General features: G+C 36.2%; 1 protein-coding gene across 1 annotated transcript in view; it reads left to right on the top strand.

Moving 5' to 3' along the window:
• Positions 1–2,134: 2,134 nt before the first annotated feature.
• The window catches only part of LOC131859473 (uncharacterized), an 86,537-nt gene continuing 65,452 nt past the window's right edge, over positions 2,135–23,219 (top strand). Inside the window, exon 1 of the mRNA XM_059213260.1 lies at positions 2,135–2,508. Coding sequence (XP_059069243.1) covers positions 2,229–2,508 — 280 coding nt within the window. The 5' untranslated portion in view covers positions 2,135–2,228. The remainder of the gene's footprint in view (positions 2,509–23,219) is intronic.

The raw sequence follows: 23,219 nt of genomic DNA, 5'->3' as shown, positions 1-23,219 counted from the left end.
ATCAAGAATTAAACTCTTCTCCTTAGACAATATTAAAGAAGGAATCATAAAGCTTGTAGTGGGTAAAGCTTGAGACATAGATGGCATACAAGCAAAACATCTAAGATGGGGATAAGAAATCTTCATGCCTCACAACAAAAGAATATTAAATGGAGTCATCCAAAATAGATTTCCAACAAATTGGTCAACTAGTGTTGTCATCCCCTTGCTCAAAAGTGGTGACATAAATAACCCCTGAAATTACCGCACTATAATGATCAATCCTCTCTTTGGTAAAATTTTTGGGAGCATGATTGAAAAACAAATCAGTGTTTGGGTTGAAAAAGAAGAGGGCAAGAGAGCAAAAGGACAAGTGGGCTTCAAGCCAAAGTACTCTACCATTGATCATTGCATCACTCTCAGACATTTGATTGAGAAGGTATGGGATAAAGAGGGAGGGGAAGTCTTTTGTTGCTTTGTTGATTTCAAAAAAACTTTTGACATAGTATCCAGAAGCAAATTGTGGAGTAGAATGGAAGAGTTGAAAATTCCACTACAATATAGAGCTGTTGTTCACAGATTGTATGATCGAGTCTAGGCTAAGATACAAACCAAACAAAGATTATTGGAATGCTTTAGAAGTGACATTGGGGTCAAGCAAGGCTGCCCATTATCTCCTACCCTATTTGGGTTATATATTGACAAGTTAGAGGAATGGATAGACAAGTTTGGTGGCGGGGGAGTTCATTTGACCAATTATGTCATAAAGTTGCTTTTATATGCCGATGATCTTATTTTAATGGTAAAAACATCACAAGATTTGAAAGAACACTTGAAGGCTCTAGAACATTTTTGTCATGAGATGGGGATGCAGGTGAACACTAGTAAAACCAAGGTCATGAGCTTTACCTTGAAGAGAAAGAAGGTCCATAGAGAATTTATTTTTGAGGGCAACCTCTTACAAATGGTCAATGAATATAAGTACTTTGGCCTAGACTTCCATAATAAACTAGCTGGGAAACATGTAGAGCAAAGAGGATCCAAGGGGGTTGAAAAGCCTTATACTCACTTCAAATAGATGTAGAAGAGTTGAACTATGAGATTGGAAAACTAAGAAAACTCTATTTGGGCATCTTGTGGTTTCGGTGCTATTATACGGATGTGAAGTATGGGGTAGCGACACTTCAACAAGAAAATGTAGACAAATAGAGAGATTACAAAAACATTTAATTATGACTAGCTTCAAGATTAAGTCATTTATCCCATACGAGATTGTCCTAGCAGAGGCAAGGGCTTTCCCTATTGAGGCATCAACTATGATCTAGCTGCTAAGTTATTTAAGGAGGTTAGAAAACATGGAGATACATCGCTAGCCAAAATTGCCAGCGAGTGAAAAGCTAGACAAAAGGAAGAGCACATGGATGAAACAAAACATTAAGTGGATTAATAAATGGGATGTTAATCTAAAAGATTGCCCAAATAACAATGGAGAAATAAAGAAATATGTGCAAGAAAAATTCAAGGAAAACATGTGGCTAGGTCAAATAGGGAGGAAAAAAGAATACTATATCAAACATTTCAATCCCACATATGACCATACACAAAAGAACTACATAGGAATGGACATAAAGTGGAAGGCAAAAATGTTAATTGCTCAGATAAGGACCAACTCACATCAACTTAGATGTGAAAAAGAGAGATGGATGATATCCAAAGAGGAATGAGAAGATAGAAGATGTAAATATTGCACTCAAGAGGTGATGGAGACAAAATGGCATTACATCATGGAGTGTCCAACTTACAATGATATTCAGATCAACTATGTGGACACACTAAACTCAAACACCTTGAGTAATCTATTTGACGAAGAAAAGATAACAAGAGTTGTAGATTCCCTAATCAAGATGCACATCAAAAGATCTAGGTTGATGTGGGAGAAAGAGGTTTAATAGTCAGAGTACTTCATCTGAATTTATTGGGGTTTTGAACACTTTTTTGCTAGCTTTCCGTGAGTCCCATAAATTGTTTGACCTTATAAACGTTATTAAAAATATTCATAAAAAAAAAATAAAAAAAATTGATTGAAATCCAATATACAGTTTAAAATCTCCGGGTGCACACGAAGTTATTGTGGTATTTCACCTAACAGGTTCGTTTCATTTTGCTTGGACTAAAGAGCAACTAAAAAGTATGTTATTGCTTGGAGGGCTCTGGCATGGGAGGGCAGGTGAAGAGAGGAGATTGCGAAAATGAACAGGGAGGAAGAGGGAGAGGGAGATGGAGGGAGAGACGACAATAATGCGGTCACTCTAGCACTGACACTGAAAGATGTTTTTGGGGACTCCGACTCTGAAGATGAGTCGCATCCGCTCTCCCGGCCTTCAATTCGTTGCAATCCACCCCCAATGACAAAAAAACAACTCGCACAGAATGTGTGGGAACCCGTTAAGGAGATAAACGGGCTGTGGCTGTGCAGAAATTTCCTTTCTCTCCAACAACAAAACGATATTCTTTATTGTATTCAACAGGGTAAGGTTACCACTAATTTCTTTTCCAAGTCTTCTCCACATGTATAAATACCAAAAATACGCTTGAGTGCATTCTTCCACCATCTTACACTTCCTAAACAGGTGATCAAAGTCGATCAATTGATATTAAAATTGCAGTGCTCGACTTGATCCACGCCAGATAAGTAACTATACGAACTTTATCGCTAACCTTTAATAAGTAACTCCCCCATGCTGAAGATACATGGATATCCACCTAGTCCTGTTGTGGCACTCATAAAATTTGAACCACAAAAACCATTCTAAGAAACCCCAAAATTGCAATACAATTCTGATCCAAGTTAAGGTCGTGCTTGCCCAATCTGTTTTTGCTTATCCACCAACTCAATTTGGCCTTCTCCGCCTTTGAGCCTCTTCATATCTTGATATATTTTGTTGTATATATTGATGTGCTTCATGTGAAAGGACAATAGAGTAGTTTTTGTAGCAAGACAAATCTCGCACGGGTTTTTCCTTATGTACATAGCTATGTTTTTTTTAATAAGTTAGGATCTTTGGTTACTAATTATCACAAATAAAGTATAAGCTAAATAAAATGAGAATTGCCAGATGCATAGATTCAACACGTTACACATTATATACATCGGAAGACTCTTAAAAAACCACATAAAACCTTAAATCACTTATAGTATTGTCTATAAAATTATAGATAGAATTTGGGAATATCACTTCTTCTCACTTGGTCAATAATACCTCTTGTGCAGATCGATAGAATTCACTAAATCTTCAAATTATATATCATTCTCAATGAAATAGGAACTCCTTAAATATAGGAGAAGAGGTGGGAAAATACGCGAAGGGGTATTAGTGACACTGATTCAAACCTACCATTTATTAATAATTAATAATCTACTAGTTAACTAGATTATGAATTATCAAAAGGTATATGCATTATAAAGCATAAAGTTTTTTATAATTTATAACTTTATATTAGAACAATATATAAATGCTATAACCATATGACTCCTAGTAACACTATGTTCTGACATATTTGATATTCTTTTTTTTTTCTTTTTCTTATATTGTTTTTCTCATTTTGCTTCTTAGTTGTAGTTATTTAGTGTCTCATCTTCTAGATTGCCAATTTCATTCATATCAATGGTATAAATTTCTATCCCATTGAATGAACGAGGTCAAATTATAGGAAGTATGGTTTTTTGGGAATGTGACACTTGAAATTATCTCCGTCTTTGGTTCAAATGATCTTATATGACAAAAAAAGAGAATTGGAGATACTTTCAAATAGTTACTTGATGAAGCCCTTGTGAAGTAGGGTAAAGAGAATGGAATGACTCGCTGATGTCCATTTATGTGTCATGCTGGAGGTCTCCACCTCTTTGTCAAGAAGATTCGTTGGGGTATGACATCCTTAAAGTGAATTTTGAAGTTTCTCTGTTTGAAGCAATAGATGCAAATGAACTAGACAAATGGCTCAACCAATTGGAATCACATTTGCTATAGGGAGAGACTAAAAGGGTTAAACAAGAAAGTTGGGTCTTTCAAATATAGGATGTACACCATGAACAAGCAAGTTGGAGAAAGTGCTTTAGAGATAATCAACCACCCTACCTTGAATTTCAACCTTTTGCTAGTGTGGATCTTCTCTAGCCATTTTTCATGTCATTGTCAAACACATAACATGCAATGGAGCAACCACAACTTCAAGAATTGAATCTTGACTATGTTGGAAGGTTAGTACCTTTGTCCCCTTGGTTGTTCAACTCCGCCCTTGGGGATTCGCGACATGGCTTAACCGCCTCCTGTGGTTTGCGTTTATCTCTGGTGTTTGTATCAGATGTTAATAGGTCGATCTTTTGGCGCAACGACAAACCTTGGACCAACAAGTGGTATCAAAGCTTAGGTCACGGGTTCGAATCCCTCAATTGCATTGGGGGGGATTGTTAGAAGGTTGGTGCCTTCGTCCCATTAGTTGTTTAGCGCTGCCCAAGGGATTCACGACATGGCTTAACCGCCTCCTGTGGTTTGTTTATCTTTGGTGTTTGTATCAGTTGTTAACAGGTCAATCTTTTGGTGCAACAACAAACCTTGGGCCAACAGACTATGCCTCTCCAATGATGATAGATTAGATAGCAGACATAGAGACTAAGAGCACTTGTTACTAGATAACACCACTTGTTTGGATTGTGAATGTGAGTCAACTCATCCACCATGGGTCATGGCCCATTGTATATGGATAATACATACCTTGATAGTCGGCAATTTATCTTAGGGATATTATAATATCCTTCATGACTTACCATAGTCTTTCAAATTGCAGCAATTAGTGATTAATTAACCCTGCTGCGAAGGAGATAACAACAACAAGAAAATTGTCTTATCCTTAAGACTTCACGATTTTCTGTGAAGGTAAATCGGATAGCATGTAATTCGTTAAGGAACAATGATTGCAAACAAGCGATTAGGATGTCATCAAACATTCAATCAGCAATCGATGGAGGATTATAACTTGTCATCATGAGCTGTGATTAAGGAGGATAAAGTTTGGTTATGAAGAGACTCCAAAAGGGGCAGATTTGAACAGTCACATCTTTGCTGAGAGGGCAGCCACTTTCTAAAGGGGCGCCTCTTTTCATGAAATCGTCAAGATATAAATGGATGAAGATCCAAGGCAAAAATCATCGTCGAAGAATTCAGTACAGCAATCAGCGAACAATAAGCAGACTCAGAAATCGTGTAAACAGCAGAAATATAATCAGGATCAGATTTTCATTAACCTGATTCAGACCTTCTATAATCAGCATCTAACAATCTGAATAATTGTGCTTGTGGTATGTATTTACTTATGCTCTAATTGTCATATAAATTGCATGTCTGATTAATAAATCTGTTTGTAAACCTCCATCATGTATGGAAGGAAGGAGGTGTAAAGAAGGGGGAAATCATGAGGATTGCCATCTAGGTAGGATACCCCGAGTGGATGTCTATGTTGTCTGCCACTGGGGCCAAGAGGGCCAAAGCTCCGCTATTGGGCTTAGATAGGACAATCGAGGAACCTCCATTACGATCTCCTCTTCGACTCTATAATGATGGCTTTTAATCTTAGGAGATGAAGCATGGATAGGGAAAGCAGGTACAAGCACCCCACTAGGTAGGATACCCAAAGTGGATGTCCATGTTCCCTGCCATCGGGGCCAAAATCCCGCTCTTGGGCTTAGTGTGGGATGGCTTCGGGCGGACCTATCATGCTTCTTCTCCCACACCCGAATGTGTTTGAAATGATGTTATAGATATTATATGAATATTATGTGTTATGGACTAACCCTAATAATGGATATATATTATATGTGTATATGTCTCTTATGTTATGATTTCAGGATTTGATTCCAGGATCACATTATTTTAAGAGATATTTTACTTGGTAAAGATCTAACTATAACCCTAATTTGTTGCAATGGTGATTCTCGGGCAAACTCTAGGGAAATTAGGAAGGGGACATTACAGCATGGAAAGTGCTTCACTGGGAATCTGATAGAAAGGGAATTTCTGTATTTAGTCTGAAGCAATGGAGGTGATTGCTTTCCAAGGAGGGCTGACTGGTCCATTTGGTTGAGCATTGTAATGCCTAATGAAGAACTAGATTTGTAGGCTGATGACTTTGTGATGATAGCTTGAAATGACCCCATTTATCTATTTCAGAAATATTGAAATGAACTTGAGGCCAGGGGGCAGAACTTTGTTGGGCAATGTTTGACTTCAAAAAAGCACTTTAGAAGGTCTGAAAATTACAAAATATATATCTAACCCGAAATTCAACATGCATTCCAATTTCCTTTTTCCTTATCTGCCAACCTAGATTGTTCCTTTCCACCTTTAACTGATGGCTTTTTTGATTGTAAGGTGTAAAGTTTCACCTTTCCCTTTGAGCCCCTCCATTTCTTAATGCGCCTTGCTGTATATTGAGATGCACTATCTGAAAGGGGGGAAGAGGGTTTCCATAGAAAAACATCTTTTTGCAGAGATCGGTATCATTATACAATAATTTTTATTTATTTTTAACATTGCATCGTTATTCCTCTTTTCTTACTGTATTATCTGCCTCAATTGCAAATTTCTGAATGAACCTTGTTTGATCTGTGGTGTTTTGGGGTTTAAGTCTGTATGTCATTGCTTGGAATTTTGTCATACAACTCATCTTACATATCCATTGATAATCCTGATCTGATTTGCTGAGAGGATCAAAAAAATATGCTATTCTTTCTTCTCCTTCTGAGAAGTGGCGCAACTCTACTGGTCTAAACCCAGGCTTTCAAGGCCAAAACCTTAGACATCTTCTAGTAATTATTATGGATTTTGTGATCTTTGAGCCTCCCTATTACAATGCAGGTATCATTCGAGCTGGATGGTAGAAGATCTGTCTTCAAGATGAATTCCAACAAGAAGCTTGTAACTGAGATAGCGGATCCAGAATTTCTCTTGAGAAAGAAGATGCGTACACAAATACTAAAGCTGCTAATCCCATGCGTATGCCTTCTAATACCATTAACCAGCTGATTGATGATTGTATCTTTGGATCTTTCATGCCTTAAGATGCTATCAATGAAGACCTTAGTGATAATTCTTCTTATTCTGAAAGTTCTGCACATTTGTTAAGGAAAGCCAAAGGCAAAAAGTCAAGGAAAAAATTGATTTCCTTATACTTCTCTTGGGAATGGTTGGCCTTGAGTCAGTGACTCTGCGTACCCTTATGCCTTTAATTTGTCCACAGATATCAGGGAATGTGAATCAGAGACGTCCTCATTCTAGAAATGGGTGACATTATAGACCTGCTGAGGCAGAGGCCATAAACAGACTTATCTTAGATGCCCACCAAGTGCCTTATCAGATGCTTATACCAGATAATACTAATAGATAGAGGTCACATAATGTAGGGATACTGGAGATATTTCAAGCAGCCAGTCAGCTTTATGTAGATCCTAGGTATTCTCAGCCTTCTCAATACTATCAAGCCCTTGTGCAATCTCCTACTAGACAAGTGCCCTTAAGACATAGGGAGAAGAGAATACTAGAATGATGTGGAAACTCTTCATATGCTCTTAATAAGATCATGTATTTTGACGTAGGCCTGACAACTTTGTTGGGACATTGGATTATGTGGAAAACAAGGTGGACCCTGCTGAATTGCCACATTATCAGCCTCCTCAATACTATCAAGTTCTTGTACAACCTCCTTCTAGCTAAGTGCCCTTGAGACATAGGAAGAAGAGAATACTAGATACTGTGGAAACTCGTTATATGTTCTTAATGAGGTCATGTCCTTCGATGTAAGGCTTGTCAACTTTGTTGGGACATTAGATTATGTGGAAAACAAGGTTGACCCTGCTGATTTGCCACACCCTGCAAAGCCTTCAAAAAATCACTTATTGACCATGCACTTTGATGGTGCTTGTTCATAGGAAGGCTCAGGTGCAAGGGTGATTTTAACTTCCCGTGAGGGAAAGATATTCAAATGATCCTTTGAGAGATTATGTTTTAGTGCACTAAGAGTTTTTTTGAACATGACACACTGTTACTGGGCTTAAATATCACTCACAAACATGGGATGAAATGCTTGGAGGTATTTGGAAATTTGAAATTGGGCATGTTTTAATACAGGGATGTTTATGCTCCAAAAAAAAGGCATAGGCAGTATAGAAATGCAGCATGGGATACCATTGAGCTGTATGATGCCTTGATCATCAACTGGATCAATAGATCAGAAAATTCCATGGCAGATGAGATGGTAGTTACTGCCTCCAGATTTAATGTTGGCATGGTCACACTATATTGTACCTATGGAATAGAAGTTCTGGTGAGCTCTATTATCGCTGATAACGTCATTGTTTGGCAAGGTTTCGAAGATGATTACCAAATATATAGATTCCTCAATAGTGTGAAGGAGTTTGAAGACCAACTAGTTGATTGGGAATTCAATGCTGAAATGAAGATGGAAAAGAAGGGCTTATGGGAGCAGATATTATACTATTGAAGATCATGCTTCCTAGGGCACTTGTGGCTTTGGTGATCGTTTGACAATGTCAATAAAATGAAAGCTACAGGTCAACTAGTGGTAGATGAGGACATTGAAGATGCAAATCTAGGAAGTGAATCTAAATGCAGAGATAAAAATGTTCATCAATCTTTTGAGAAATTAAATGAGATGCTTTGTGTGGGCTTGTGTTCAACTAAAAGCTTATAGAGAGGATTTTTTTGAGCATGTGATCACCTGATACAAAACTCTATAGGAAAAAACAAAGGCCGGTAAACTCTTCCTTAGCACCCCTTCAGATTGATGTGGCAATGGATGAGACCCAAGACAGCATTCACCATTCCTTGAGGTACTTATGTCTATGTAAAAATTCCCTTTAGATTGATGAATGCCAGGGCTACTTTTTATAGGCCAATGGATGTGGCTTTTGTAGGCTTGAAACATGCACTACTTTTGGTTAGCCCAACTATTCAAAGCTTTTTCTGCTCTTTTATTTTGCCTCATTCCACATAGTGACAACACTTTTATTACAAAAAATTGCCAAGGGTTGCAGAATTGAAGTACAGCATAATGGAGAAGCAAGCCTATGCATTGGTTAACCGTTTAAGTAGTCAAATCTTACACCATATTTGATGGGGGCTAGAATCTTTGCTTATGTCCCACACAATATTGTAAAATATATTTTCAATAAGCAAGAAACATCTTGAAAGAGGTGCTGGTGGATAAACAAAATTGAAGAATTTGGTATGAACATCGAGATTGCTAATGTCCCCTTTTTGAAATGAGATTTAATAATAAATAGTAATAATAAATTAAAATATACAAAAATAAAAATAGAATATAATATAATTAAAATTTAATTAAGTTTAATGAATGGTCAAAAGGCATGAAATAAAGAGTTATGACTATTGAAGGATTAAGGTCTAAAGAAGAGATCATTCTATGAGAAGAGGACATGAAGGAAGCAATCAATCAATTTGGAAATAGATGATTATTCTCAAAGGCAGCAATGAAGGGGTGGTGACTCCTTCAAGAAATGTATATAAAGGGCAAATCATTTCATTGAGACAATCATTCGATAAGTCATCAGTTCATAAAGGAAGCAAGGAATCAAATTAGAAATAAATTGTTATTCTCAAAGGCAGCAATGATGGGTGGTGACTCAATTCTTGTGAAAGGTGGCGACTCTTTCACCTTTAAGTATGAAGGGGAGATCAATTGAAGAAGCATCATTCAAGCAATCATCAATCATCAATCCCTCAAGAAATCAAGCAAACAATCAATTAGTAGAGATCATGCAAATGATCATCAATTCATCTTGGGATCAAGAAAACAAACAATTCAGCATCCAATAAACTCAATTAATTCAAACATCAATCATTCAAAAGTCAACTATTCAAGCATCAACCAATCAAGCATCAAATCATTCAAACATCAATCATTCAAGCATCAATTCATTCAAACACCAATCATTCAAGGAATCTCTATCAACTCAGAAATTCATTTTTCAAGTATCAATGTTAACGATGTAGCCTCATTCGGATTGAAGCAAGCAATATATTATGAGTAAAATTATACATACATATATATATATATGTGTGTGTGTGTGTGTGTGTTTGAATAGAAATACATATATATATATATATATATATAATGAAAGTAACATTAAACATATTATCATTGTATCCGATGACTTTCAAATCATATTCGATATTATTACTACCGAATTGTTATTGTCGAGCACGATAAGTAATTCGGTGCATAACTAATAGTGGTTGACAATATATAGTGAAGCGCTATGGTTACGTAGGGTCATGACCCTATGTGGCATAAAGCCACGTAGGGGTCATGCCTCTACGTAGATATAACCCTTCACTGATATACATATAACCAATGATAGCGATGCTTGTTGTGAACGAAATCAATAACAGTGGCAATTACGTTATACAACAAGCAGTCGATAATAAAATTAGTTATTATTTTGACAGAATCAAATATATATATCAGAAATACATTGAAAGAATAGACTATTGTTTTCTCTATCACTGATCTATATTCCTTAACATGGTATCAGAGCCAGGTTGGTAGAGAAATAAATAAAAGATAGTGACATTTTAAATTAAAATTCAGAATTGCATTCAGAATCAAAGGAAGAACAATCACGGTGAACAGTGTTAGAGTGGAGGATAGAATCGAAGGCGCATCCAACTTTGTCTCATGGAGGATTCGAATAATAGCAATTCTGCCCAGAAAGAAAGAAAGCCCAAGCAACCATAGCTGAAGTCAAGGAAGTAGAGAATCCTCTATTCTTCTTAGCTTTATCAAGCGAACTAAATTCAAACAAACATATGTGGATAATCGATAGCGGAGCATCATGACACATAAACGGATTTAGAGATCAATTCGAAACCTTTGAAGGGCACTCAACTGAAGAAGTTACAATAGGAGTCAATTCTACCTATCCAGTGAAAGGAATTGGGACCTGCTCAATTCAATTAAGAACAAGATTTACATTACAATTGAAAGATGTTCTTTTTGTACCGGGTATCAAAAGGAATTTGGTCTCTATTTCAGGACTAGCTGATCAAGGATATCGCGTCACCTTCCATGAAGATAAAGTTCTACTCTGGCCTAAAAATTCTAACATAAATAATGCTATTCCTATAGGATCTAGAGATGGTAGTTTATATAAACTATGTAATACTCAAAAACAAGCACTAAATCATGAAGTATCAAATTGTAATGAAATTTGGTATAGAAGATTAAGACATCTTCGATTTAGTGCCCTACCTTCTATAGGAAAGATCACCACAGGATTACCTAATCTAAAATCTGATCATGTTGGAACTTGTAAAGGATGTGCACTAGGGAATAACTCAAAAGGGTCCTTTCCTTCAAGTGAACACAAATCAAAAGTTGTACTAGAACTTGTCCACACGGATTTGTGTGGTCCAATGTCATTACCATCACTAGGGGGATTTTTGTATTATGTGATATTTGTTGATGACTACTCTAGGACAACTTGGATCTATTTCATAAAACTCAAAGAATCAAATGAAGTGTTATTGAAATTCAAATAATTTAAAGCCTTAGTGGAAAATCAAACTGGGAAGAAAATAAAGACTCTAAGATCAGATAATGGGGGTGAATATATCTCTGAAAATTTTAAAGAATTCTGCATTTCTGTTGGGATTAAGAGGGAGTGTACAGTACCTTATAAATCTCAACATAATGGAGTCGTAGAAAGGAAAAACAGAACCATCATCGAAGCCGCTAAAGCCATGATGCATGACCAAAATCTACATATCTCATTCTGGGCTGAAGCCTCAAATACAAGCTGTATACATTCAAAACAGATGCCCTAATTCAATCTTAGAGAATATAACACCTGAAGAATCCTTTACAGGGAATAAACCAGATTTAAGCCATCTAAGAATCTTTGGGTTGTCACGTGTATATTCACGTTCCTAAAGAAAAGAGGACCAAACTAGAACCCTCCGGGAAGAAAGGCATATTTGTTGGTTACAGTGAAACCACTAAAGGATACAGAGTCTATATTCCAGGACGAAGATCTATTGAAATCAGTAGAGATGTCAAATTTGAAGAAGACATTGCTTATAAACTCTCTCTAAGTGCAGAAGATGATCAAACCACCAAATCAGATGAAAATCTTACAATTGAGAATCAGAGGGAGAATAGCATAGAAGATCATGAACCTCAATCATCTAATTTTGAGAATGCTGAAAATCCTAACAACAAGAAAAGACCACTATGGGCAAGGAAGATGATTGAAGAAAATAATGTGGAACTTGATGAAATCTTCAGAGAGAATAAGAAAACAAGAAGTCAATCATGCTATGTTGCACTCATGACCGAGCTTACAAAATCTGAACCATCAAATGTTGAAGAGGCTTTAACATGTCAAGCTTGGAAAGATGCAATGATTGAGGAATACCAATCTATCTTAAAAAATGATGTCTGGGACATTGTACCTAGACCAAAAAACAAATCAGTTGTCTCTTCAAAGTGGTTATTCAAAATCAAATATGCACCAGATGGTAGTATTGAAAAACACAAAGCTAGATTCGTTGCCAGGGGGTTTTCTCAAAAGGTTGGAATTGATTACGAAGAGACATTTGCTCCAATTGCTCGATATATTTCTGTAAGAACCATCATTGCCATTGCAGCATCTAAAGGGTGGAAGGTACATCAAATGGACGTAAAGACTGCATTTTTGAATGGTGTTATTGAGAAGAAGTATATATAGAAGTTTAGAACAACCTGAAGACTTTGCTACACATGATAGAAACCTCTATGTGTGTAAACTAAAAAAAGCTCTCCACGGCCTTAAGCAAGCTCTCAAGGCATGGTATGAAAGGATAGATAGTTATCTCTCCAAGCTAGGATATTCCAAAAATGAAGCAGATCCTAACATATACTTCAAAATATCGGATGGTGACATGTTAATACTTGTTCTCTATGTTGATGACTTGTTGATAACAGGTGAAGATCATCTTATTGCAAAATGCAAACAAGATCGTGGGTGAATTTGATATGAAGGATCTAGGTCTTCTGCACTATGTTCTGGGTCTAGAAGTATGGCAAAAAGAGAATTATATTTTCCTAAATCAAGGAAAATACACCACTGATATCTTGACCAAATTTGGTATGATGGATTGTAAACCTCTATCCACTCCAATGGAAACAAATCTTCATAAGCTAAAAAATGAAGCAGTAGATTCAGAACCTACAGATCCTACATACTATAGACAAATTATTGGATCTCTTATGTACTTGGTAAACACTCGCCCTGATATTTGTTACGCTAGTAATGTGTTAAGTCATTTCATGTGCGAACCCAAGAAGATTCACCTAATGGCTGCTAAGCATATTCTGAGATACTTGCATGGTACTATTGGACTTGGCCTGAAGTATGAAAATGTTGAGATACAACTCCAAGGGTATTCTGATTCCGACTGTGCAGGTAGTTCCATTGATCGTAAAAGTACAACGGGGTGTTGTTTTAGTCTTGGATCAGCTATGATATCCCGGTTTAGCAGAAAACAGTCAGCAGTTGCTAAGAGTTCCACTGAAGCCGAATATATGGCTGCCTCCATGGGAGCTCGTGAAGTAGTGTGGTTAAGGAAATTGCTAGTTGGACTATTTGGGAAGCCCCTGAACCCCAGTGTGATTCATTGTGATAATCAAAGCTGCATCAAACTTTCTGTAAATCCAGTTTTTCATAATCGATCCAAGCATATAGAAATCCCTTACCATTACTTAAGAGATATGGTAGACAGAGATGTTATCAAACTGACCTACATCAACACTGAAGAGCCAAGTGCCGACATATTCACCAAACCTCTTGCAAAGTTGAAAGTGGAGTACTTTAGAGGTAAACTTGGTATGACTAAATTATAATTGAAATTTCAAATTTCTGATAGTGAATCTTAGTCATATGTAATTTGATATATTCATGAATATCTTGGATGCAATATTGCATTTATGTGTTATGTCATGAAAGGTGACGACCTTTCATGTGATGTATGTGTAAGATCGCTATTGTAAGGTGATGACCTTAACAATAGCCTGATCTGTTATCAAGATTGACTACATTAAGTTGCTGTCCCGGAATGTGCCGGAAATCTTGATACTAAATTTGTTATGTTGAGTTATTGATTTGTTGTTATTAAGTGTTGTCCCGAAATGTGTCGGAAATTATGATAACAATCATATCATGATTGACTACATTAATTTGCTGTCCTGGAATGTGCCAGATGTCATGATACTAAAATTATTGCACCTGTGATAATGACAATCTTACAGTTGTCACTAGGATCAAGGTTGTTATCTGATAGACTTCATGTAGTTGTTGTCCCAGAGTGCTGGATATCTGATAATCCATATCTCCCTGAGATATGAAGTATTTCACTGGTAAGCATTACTGAGTGAATGTATATACTCATGCCAAATGAATATATATCTAGAATGTTGTTCCTTAAACATAATTATGAAATTCAATCCTCTTTTGTAAGAGGGAGTGTTAAGGATGTAGCCTCATTCGGATTGAAGCAAGCAATATATTATGAGTAAAATGATACATATATATATATATATATGTGTGTGTGTGTTTGAATAGAAATACATATATATATGTGTGTGTGTGTGTGTGTGTGTGTTTGAATAGAAATATATATATATATAATGAAAATAACATTAAACATATTATCATTGTATCCGATGACTTTCAAATCATATTCAATATTATTACTACCGAATTGTTATTGTCAAGCACAATAGTATCGAGCTCGATAAGTAATTCGGTGCATAACTAATAGTGGTTTACAATATATAGTGAAGCGCTATGGTTACGTAGGGTCATGACCCTACGTGGCATAAAGCCACGTAGGGGTCATGTCTCTACGTAGACATAACCCTTCACCGATATACATATAACCAATGATATCGATGCTTGTTGTGAACGAAATCAATAACAGTGGCAATTACGTTATACAGCAAGCAGTCGATAATAAAATCAGTTATTATTTTGACAGAATCAAATATATATATCAGATATACATTGAAAGAATAGACTATTGTTTTCTCTATCACTGATCTATATTCCTTAACAATCAATTCATTCAGCAATAAATATAAAGCAGAAATTCATTGAAGCATAATCATTAAAGAATCAAATCAGCAATAGTCTAGCAAATGCATCAAGTTATCAGTTTTAAATTCAAGGTGGTATCTTGCAAATAGGAAGGATGAAATTCCTTCCAAGTCCACAAGAACTGGTAGGACAAAAACCCTTTAATGCTCTTACTAAATTTGGACAGAAACCCAAATCTTGGTCAAGGAGGATGAAAACCCTCCAAGGTGGGTAACAGTTGGAAGGATGAAAACCCTTTCATGCTCTTTGGCAAGCTAAGGATGAAAACCTTTGAAATTGTCACTGTTGAGTTAGGGACGAGAACCTCTAATTCAGCAGATTTGTAAGTATTTCCAGACAATTCACGATTTGATTAATTTTGAGTATTGTGCTATGATTTATTGAAATGAATATTATCATAATTTCTTAAATCTTTGATAGAAGCTATTATCAATTTGAGTAAATATTATTTTTTTAAGGCAAAAATCAAGAATATCCCAAAAAATGACATCACAACTATTTAGAGATCAAGCATTAACAAGATTGATGGCTAAATCCGATTTAGAAGTTTTGAATATCAACCAAATAGATGACACATGTAAGTCAAAATTTAGGTGGATTAGAAGAATACACATGGTATAAGATCATTATCTACTATTTGAAGAATCTTGCATTTCATGAAGAGTAAAACTCACAAGAACTTTGAAATTAACTGCACAAAAATACATCCTAATAGAGGATGGCTTGGTATGGAAAAATGCTAAAGGGGTTCTGATAAAATGTGAATGAAGAGGACTCCAAGAAAATCCCACATGAATATTAGAAGGGTTTGTTTTGGAGGTCACTACATTGCCAAGACTATTGCTTACAAAAAATAATTAGAGTAAAGTTTTGGTAACCTTCATTATTTGATGAAGTGGCTAGAGAGGTGAGAAGATGTGATCCCCATGTTAATAATTTAGGAAGATTGTAGGCATTTAGAGCTCTCCCTCTTAGGCATGTTTCGATAGAAGCTCCATTCTAGCAATGAGGGATTAACTTCAGTGGTGAGATACTAGAAAGATCCAACAATGGTTTCAAGTGGATCTTGGTTGCCACAAACTATTTTTCCAAATGGGTATTGGGTAGAAGTCATCCCTATCAAAAATGACACTAACAAAGTGGGTCATGAAATTTCTTTTGAACAATATAATCACTAGGTTTGGAGGCTCCACTAGGATCACTGTAACAATGCTATGTGTTTTAGAACACATGATTTGGTGGAGATGTGCAAACATTATGTTATTAGTTTGATTTTCTCTTTCCTTATTACCCAAGGAAATGGACAAGCTTAGTCCAACAACAAAAATTTAATGAGTATCATAAGGAATTTGGAATTAAACAAGAAAAGATGAAATGATAAGTTAAAGTTTGAAATATGGACAAATAGAGTCACCTCATAAAAATCCATTGGAAAGATCTCATGTGAGTTGGTTTGTGGGGCCAATGCTAGTTTGCCCACTAATCTAGAGTTTCATGCATGTAAACTTTTGCAACAATATGAAAATATGGACATTGACTTTATTACTAATAGGGTATATCAACTAATAGAGTTAGATGAATCTAGGAGAAAAACACATGAAAAAAACTTAGGGTATTAAGAGAAAATGAAAGAGCTGTTTGATAAGAAGGTGAACCCTAGACAGTTCAAGTTAGGAGGTATAGTTCTGTTGGTGCATGTTTTATGACACACCGAACACAGAATAAAGATGCCCAAAAGACACTCTATCCTCTCTTGAATAGAATCACCACGTATGCTAAGATTGCAAAGAAGATCATATGGCGATTCCAATGTTTTATTGTGAATTAGCAACTTTAATGTTGGATATAACTCTTTTGGTGATGTATGCTGGTAATCCAAGGGAAACTTGGGAATTTCATTCACAATGAAAACTTTCTGCTATGAAAACTCTTTTATTTTGGGATTTTCGATTTTAGACTTAAAAAAAAAGGTAAAAAGGAAAAGGATTCAGGAATTCTATACCATTCCTAGGAATTTAAGAGACGGTAGTGATTGGGTGAAACTAAACCATGCTTTGGTTCGCCAACTTAAACAACTAAACAAAGTGGGTGCAATCTTCAAGGGTTGTGCTTAAAATTTTCATACCATGAATAGTACCATCAGAATGAACAATACTTATTAGAAAGTAGAAGTTAAGCATCCACAAAAATATGCTCAGGCTAACTTTACACAATGAACAAAAATCATCCGTTCATCAAAAGTATGAGCAACGATTTCACCAATCATTACTATCAAATCACGCATTCATTTAATAACTTTTATAAAGCAAATTCTATTCTATGTTGAAGAAGATATGAAACCATGCAACTACAAGATAACATAGAGATTCAATGCAATGCAAATGAACTTTATTATCTTAATAGTCTTAAGCAACAATTTCACCAATCTCTCCCATACAAACGAGAGAAGAGGGGTATATATAGAGTTTTGAAAATGAACAAAAGGCCCAAATCAAATAGAGATCAACGATCGAGATCAAAAACACAAATACCCTAAATAGGGTTTACAATAGTTATCCAATAAGAGCAAACAAAAGAAAGACATGTGGCATAGGAAGCTTTCTTCTAGAAGAATGCATCCTTATCCCTTTTCTGTGGCAGCATATTCGATGAACCTGGGCACAAGAGCATTAACCTCTTCCATTGTGACATATGGCAATATATCCACCTCATCTACACTTGTGGCAAAAGTGGTTATCCAATTTGTTTCCAGTTTTCGAAAACCATCCTCAATGGACGGAAATGAGGATGCCTTGTTAAAATGTTGCTTCTAGATTGGATTTGTAAAAGTGAAGAAGTTGCTTTGAACTTTGGCTTTCTATGTCCATGTCCTTGTCTTGGACTGCTTGGATTGTTTCTTCTTTTCTTCTTCTCTCTTCAATCTTTCTTTGATTGTCTTTGAAGTCAACATGGCCAAGGTTGGTATCACCAACCCTCTTCCACTTTGAAGTGATTTTAGATTCTGGCTGTGCTCCCTTGCTGGCAAACTTCATTTGAACTTTCCTTGAAAGTCCTCCTTGAGCTAACATTTAACTCTTGAAAATCATGAAAAACTTTCTAAGTTAAAAAACAATAAGGGGGTTGGATGTTTGTTCCCATCCTGGAGTGCAAAGTTTGAAGAATTTTTCAAAGGTTAATTTTAACTTATGAAAATTTTGGAAAGTGAAGCATTTGCCCCTAAAAAGCATAAAAAAGCAAGACGTTTTGAAGTGAAAGCTGTTTTGTAAGTTTGGAAAAATTTCTTTATTAAATCACTCCAACTTTGACCTCCAACATGGAAGTTGGCTTTGAAATTTTCCCGGAAGATGTCTTGGAAATTTGCAATTTTGATCAACACTTAGCCAAATTTTCTCAGATTCTTTCCATTCCAAGACTTAGGCGAATTTCTTTTTGATTTGCTTTGTCAAAATTCTCAAACTCTTTTCCTTAGGCAAATTTCCTCATGCTTTTCACTTTTTCTTTCACCCTTAGCCAAACTTCTCACTTATCCACCTAGGGCGGACTTCATGTGTGGATAGGAAACTTTTAAACTTTTCAAGGCCAACTTCATCTTGACTTTAGAATTTTTTTGTCATCTCTGTATACTTAGTCAAAATTCCGACTTTTCCCTTCAAAAATGCCAACACTTAACCACTTTGTTTACCCATTCCTTGGGCAGACTTTGCATGTGGTTGAGAAATTTTTCAAAGTGTTTGGGCAGAATTCATGTGTTGCCAAGACATTTTTGCTAAGTGTTGGGCAGAATTCATCATGTCCCAAGACATTTTTGCTATGTGTAGGGCGGAGTTTGCTTGTTGTCACACCATTGTGGCTAAATGTTGGGTAGAGCTTGCTTGTTTAAAGTCATTTTCTTGGTATTTGGGTGGAGTTTGCTTGTTGGCAAGCCATTTTTGCTATGTGTAAGGCAGAGTTTGTTTGTTGACAAGTCATTTTCTTGGTATTTGGGTGGAGTTTTCTTGTTGGCAAGTCATTTTCTTGGTATTTGGGCGGAGTTTGCTTGCTGTCAAGTCATTTTCTTGGTGCCTTGGGTGGAGTTTGCTTGTTGGCAAGCCATTTTCTTGGTGCCTTGGGTGGAGTTTGCTTGTTGTCACGCCATTTTCTTGGTGCCTTGGGTGGAGTTTTCTTGTTGCCATGTCATTTTCTCTTTAGGCATGGTGGACTTAGGCATGGCACAAGACATTGCCTTCTCCTTGATGGCGGACTTGAGCATGACACAGGACGTTGCTTTCTCCATGACATATCATTTTAGCCATAAACACTTAGTGAAATTTTTGTTCATTGTCACATTCATTTGGAACCTTTGGGATCAACGCCTTGCCTAGAGATTTTTCCTTGCTTTTCTACCTTGGAGATACAAACTTTTCAGTTTGAAGATAGGAACCTTACTACCATGACTTGAATGACCCAATCCGAGGTCAACTTTCAAAAAAGCTGAAAAAGCAAAAAGCAGGCGAAAAACCTGCTTCCCGGATTGGTCCCAAAGTGCCAAAAATGAAAAAGCAAAAAAGCGGAATCCCACAAAATAAGAAGTTGTCAGAATTGGCCCTAAGCAGTTGTGTTTTTCGTCCTTTGGCTTGTCTTAGCACTTTTGTGATGTCAAAATGCTCATTTGATCATGATTGGTCCAATTGACTTGAGGACTTTAGAAAAATTAAAAAAAACTCTTTAAAACCCCAAACTCTAGACTTAGGAAGATTGGCGACTCAAAACACTACCTTAAAAAGTGAAAACAAGGGGGTCCCCATTTCAATGAGGCGATGTGTGAAAACGTCACAAAAAGTCCTTGTGTGGAATGCTAGATAAGAGGATAAAGGGAAACATGGATAATTTTAAGCTCTCTAGGTTGGGCCTTATATTGTTGATAGTAAAGATGGGAAATAAACCTTTTACTAGAGAAGTCTAGGTGGTAAGTTGATGGAGTTGTTCATGCATGGGAAAAATCTAAAACATTACTTTTCATGAAAGTTTTAAACACCATGTATGTATTAATGTATTGCATTTCCCTTGTAATGTCATGGACACTTTTGTTTTCCCATAATGTAGTGACTTACGTGAGTTTTCTTCTTGGATCATTTGACTTTTTTTCCTAAAGATTTGCTTATTTTTAGCCTTGTCTTGCTTTGGGTTAGTATCTCATTCTTCTTCCTGAGGAGATCACTAGTTAGGCAATATATATATATATGTGTGTGTGTGTGTGTGTGTGTGTGTGATCCCATAATACAGAGTGATACTTTTTGGCCAAACTTGACATTGAAATCGGCATTTTGCACCAGATCTTCACTTTCTAACACTTATAGCAGCTAAACCATTAAAAATTTGAAGATGAAGTAAACTATTGATTTGTGAGATTTTTCATGCAGATTCTAAATATATATATATATATTTAAAATTAAAAATGAATTGTCCATATTTTTATGTAACTTTTAATAACTTAATATTTACAATAATCAACATTTTTCAGAATTGATATTCATTGTGTAGTGCATAATATTTTTTCTAGCAAGAATGAAATTCTAATTTTTAAAATATAGATTTGTCACACCAATATCTAGTGGATGGATATTTTTTCATAATTTTTTGTTACATATATATTTTTTAGTTAATTTTTGAAGCTAAGAGTAACTGTAATTTGGACAGAGGTGTATTTCGTAATGCATAATTTTTTTTGTATGCATTTGAATTAACTTCTTTTTGTATTGAAATGAGGATATCAATACCTAGGGTATAAATAAATAAGGGTATAAAACTTGTCATTTAAAAATAGACCTACCTAGGATATCATAGAAAGAGGAGATATTTAAAAGGAATGTTGTACTATGAGGGGTACAAAAGATTCAAGATGTAGAGGTAGAAATGAAAATTAAGGCTATTGTTTAAGATTCCATGATTCAAGGGGATATAGGATAAGCTTACCAAATGAATCTGTTGGCTTCTTCTTGGGCTGCCCCACCGAATATAGTTAGGATCTTTGTGTGCTCACAGGGAGCATGTGTTGGATATTTGTTGAGAAGTTTGCTGGAATGATGTGTTATCATTGATATCAACATATTTTTCTGTGTATCCCAGTGTTGCAGTTAGATTGGATGAGTTGGTTTGGCCAGTGTGTTGCAGATGAGTTGTTGCGGATTAATGGGTTTTGAGATACTTATCTCTAGTTGATTCTGCGGAAGTTTCAGAGGTCCGCATGATGATTTGATCGTGTTATAAGATCCGGTATTGTGGTTAGTTTTCAATTGTTTGTGTTATTCGATATTCTGGATTGTGCTCCACATTGCTCCAGAATTGCAATATCTTGGTTTGCGGATTTGGCAGAGTGTTTGGGACGTTTAGGTGTGTCCTCAATTTAGATGGCTCGTGATTTGGAAGTCAGCTAGTGAATCTTTCAGTTTGACAGTCAGTTGAGTTGATGTTTTTGAGGTTTGGTATAATGATGATGATGATTCTAGTAAGTGGTGATGTTGCGGTTATTTCTGTGGTGATTCATATTGCTTGTGGATGTTTCTAGATCATGCTCTATCCGTGTTGTTGGTCCGCATTTATCGTTGTGCGCGATATTGATCATTTTCTTGATTCGGTTGTGTTCTTCGTGTTATGTGACATTTATGATGATTGTAGCGTGTTGCGGATGATTGAGGTGTAATTCTTGCTAGTGTTGCGTGTTCGAGGAGTTGATTTAGGTCCAGACTATGTCTTAGCCGACATTGTTTTGGTTTGCATATGTTGTTGTAGCGTGTATGGATATTGTTTTGTAATTTGTGTTAAGGGTTGAGCCGACCTTGAAATATAGGTTGATGAATTGTATAAATACATGCAATATTCATTTGAGAGATGTATTTGCGTGTGCGAACATTGATTTAATCTTTCAGTAGCAGAGGAGAAGAGCGAAGAAGTGTGCAAAAGTGTGAAAGAGTAGAGTTTGTGTTATGTGCTTAACTAAAACTGTAACCTGGCATGAGGAGATGCTATTTCATCAGTTCATGATCCTCCAGATGTAAATGTTTTGGTAAGGTAGTGAGCCTTCCCAAGGGTTGTAGCCCTTCCTGTTACTTGTTTTGAGCAGTGAGCTTTAGGTAGTGTGCCTGAATGAATGTGCATTCCCCATTGTAATATTTCACTTACTCCTAACAGGGTATTATCTCACTGTGGGTAAGTTCCCACTGTGGTTTTTCCCTTAACCGGGTTTTCCATGTCAAAAATCTTGGTGTTGTGTGTTATTGATGTGGTGTTGATTTGTGTTTTAACTGTTAATCATCAGATCTGAATTTGAGTTTAAGTTAGTGAGCAAACTGATTCACCCCCCCCGCTTCTCAGTTTGCTGCATTGTTGCCAACAATTGGTATCAGAGCTAAATCCTCTGGAAGAAGCTTGACCGCTTGAGGAGATCCGGGATGAGAACCTTTTCTTTTAAGAAGGATAGTCCGAGATTTGATGAAACAAATTACACTTTCTGGAAGAACCAGATGGAAAGTCATTTGAGATGCATTGGTGAAGACTATTGGAAGATTACTAAGAATGTGTATAGTGCTCCTCAGAATGGTCCTACAACTTCGGATGAGATAAAGGAAGCTGAATTCAATATTAGAGCTAAGGAAGCATTGTTGAGTGCCTTGTCTGATTCTGAGATGACTAATGTGATGTATTTGTAGACTGCTCATGAGATTTGGAAGAAGCTAGAGACTTTGTATCAAGGTGACAACCATGTGAAAGTTGCTAAGTTGCAGAGCTTGAAGGGAAAGTATGAGATGCTAAAGATGGGTGAAGATGAGAACATTACCTCTTTTATGCAAAAAGTGAATGAGCTTGTGTTGAATATCAGATGTGTTGGTGGAGTGTTGGAAGAATCTGAGATTGTAGCTAAAGTGCTGAGATCCTTGCCTCCTGCTTACAAGCACAAGGCTACTGCTATTGAAGAGATCCGGACTGTGACAAATGTGACTAGAGATATGTTGATTGGAAAGCTTGCTACTTTTGAGTT

This window comes from Cryptomeria japonica, chromosome 10 (genome assembly GCF_030272615.1).
Source record: "Cryptomeria japonica chromosome 10, Sugi_1.0, whole genome shotgun sequence".
Classification (NCBI taxonomy): Eukaryota; Viridiplantae; Streptophyta; class Pinopsida; order Cupressales; family Cupressaceae; genus Cryptomeria; species Cryptomeria japonica.
The sequence above is the reverse complement of the archived record's forward strand: the minus strand, read 5'-3'. Positions and strand labels throughout refer to the sequence as shown.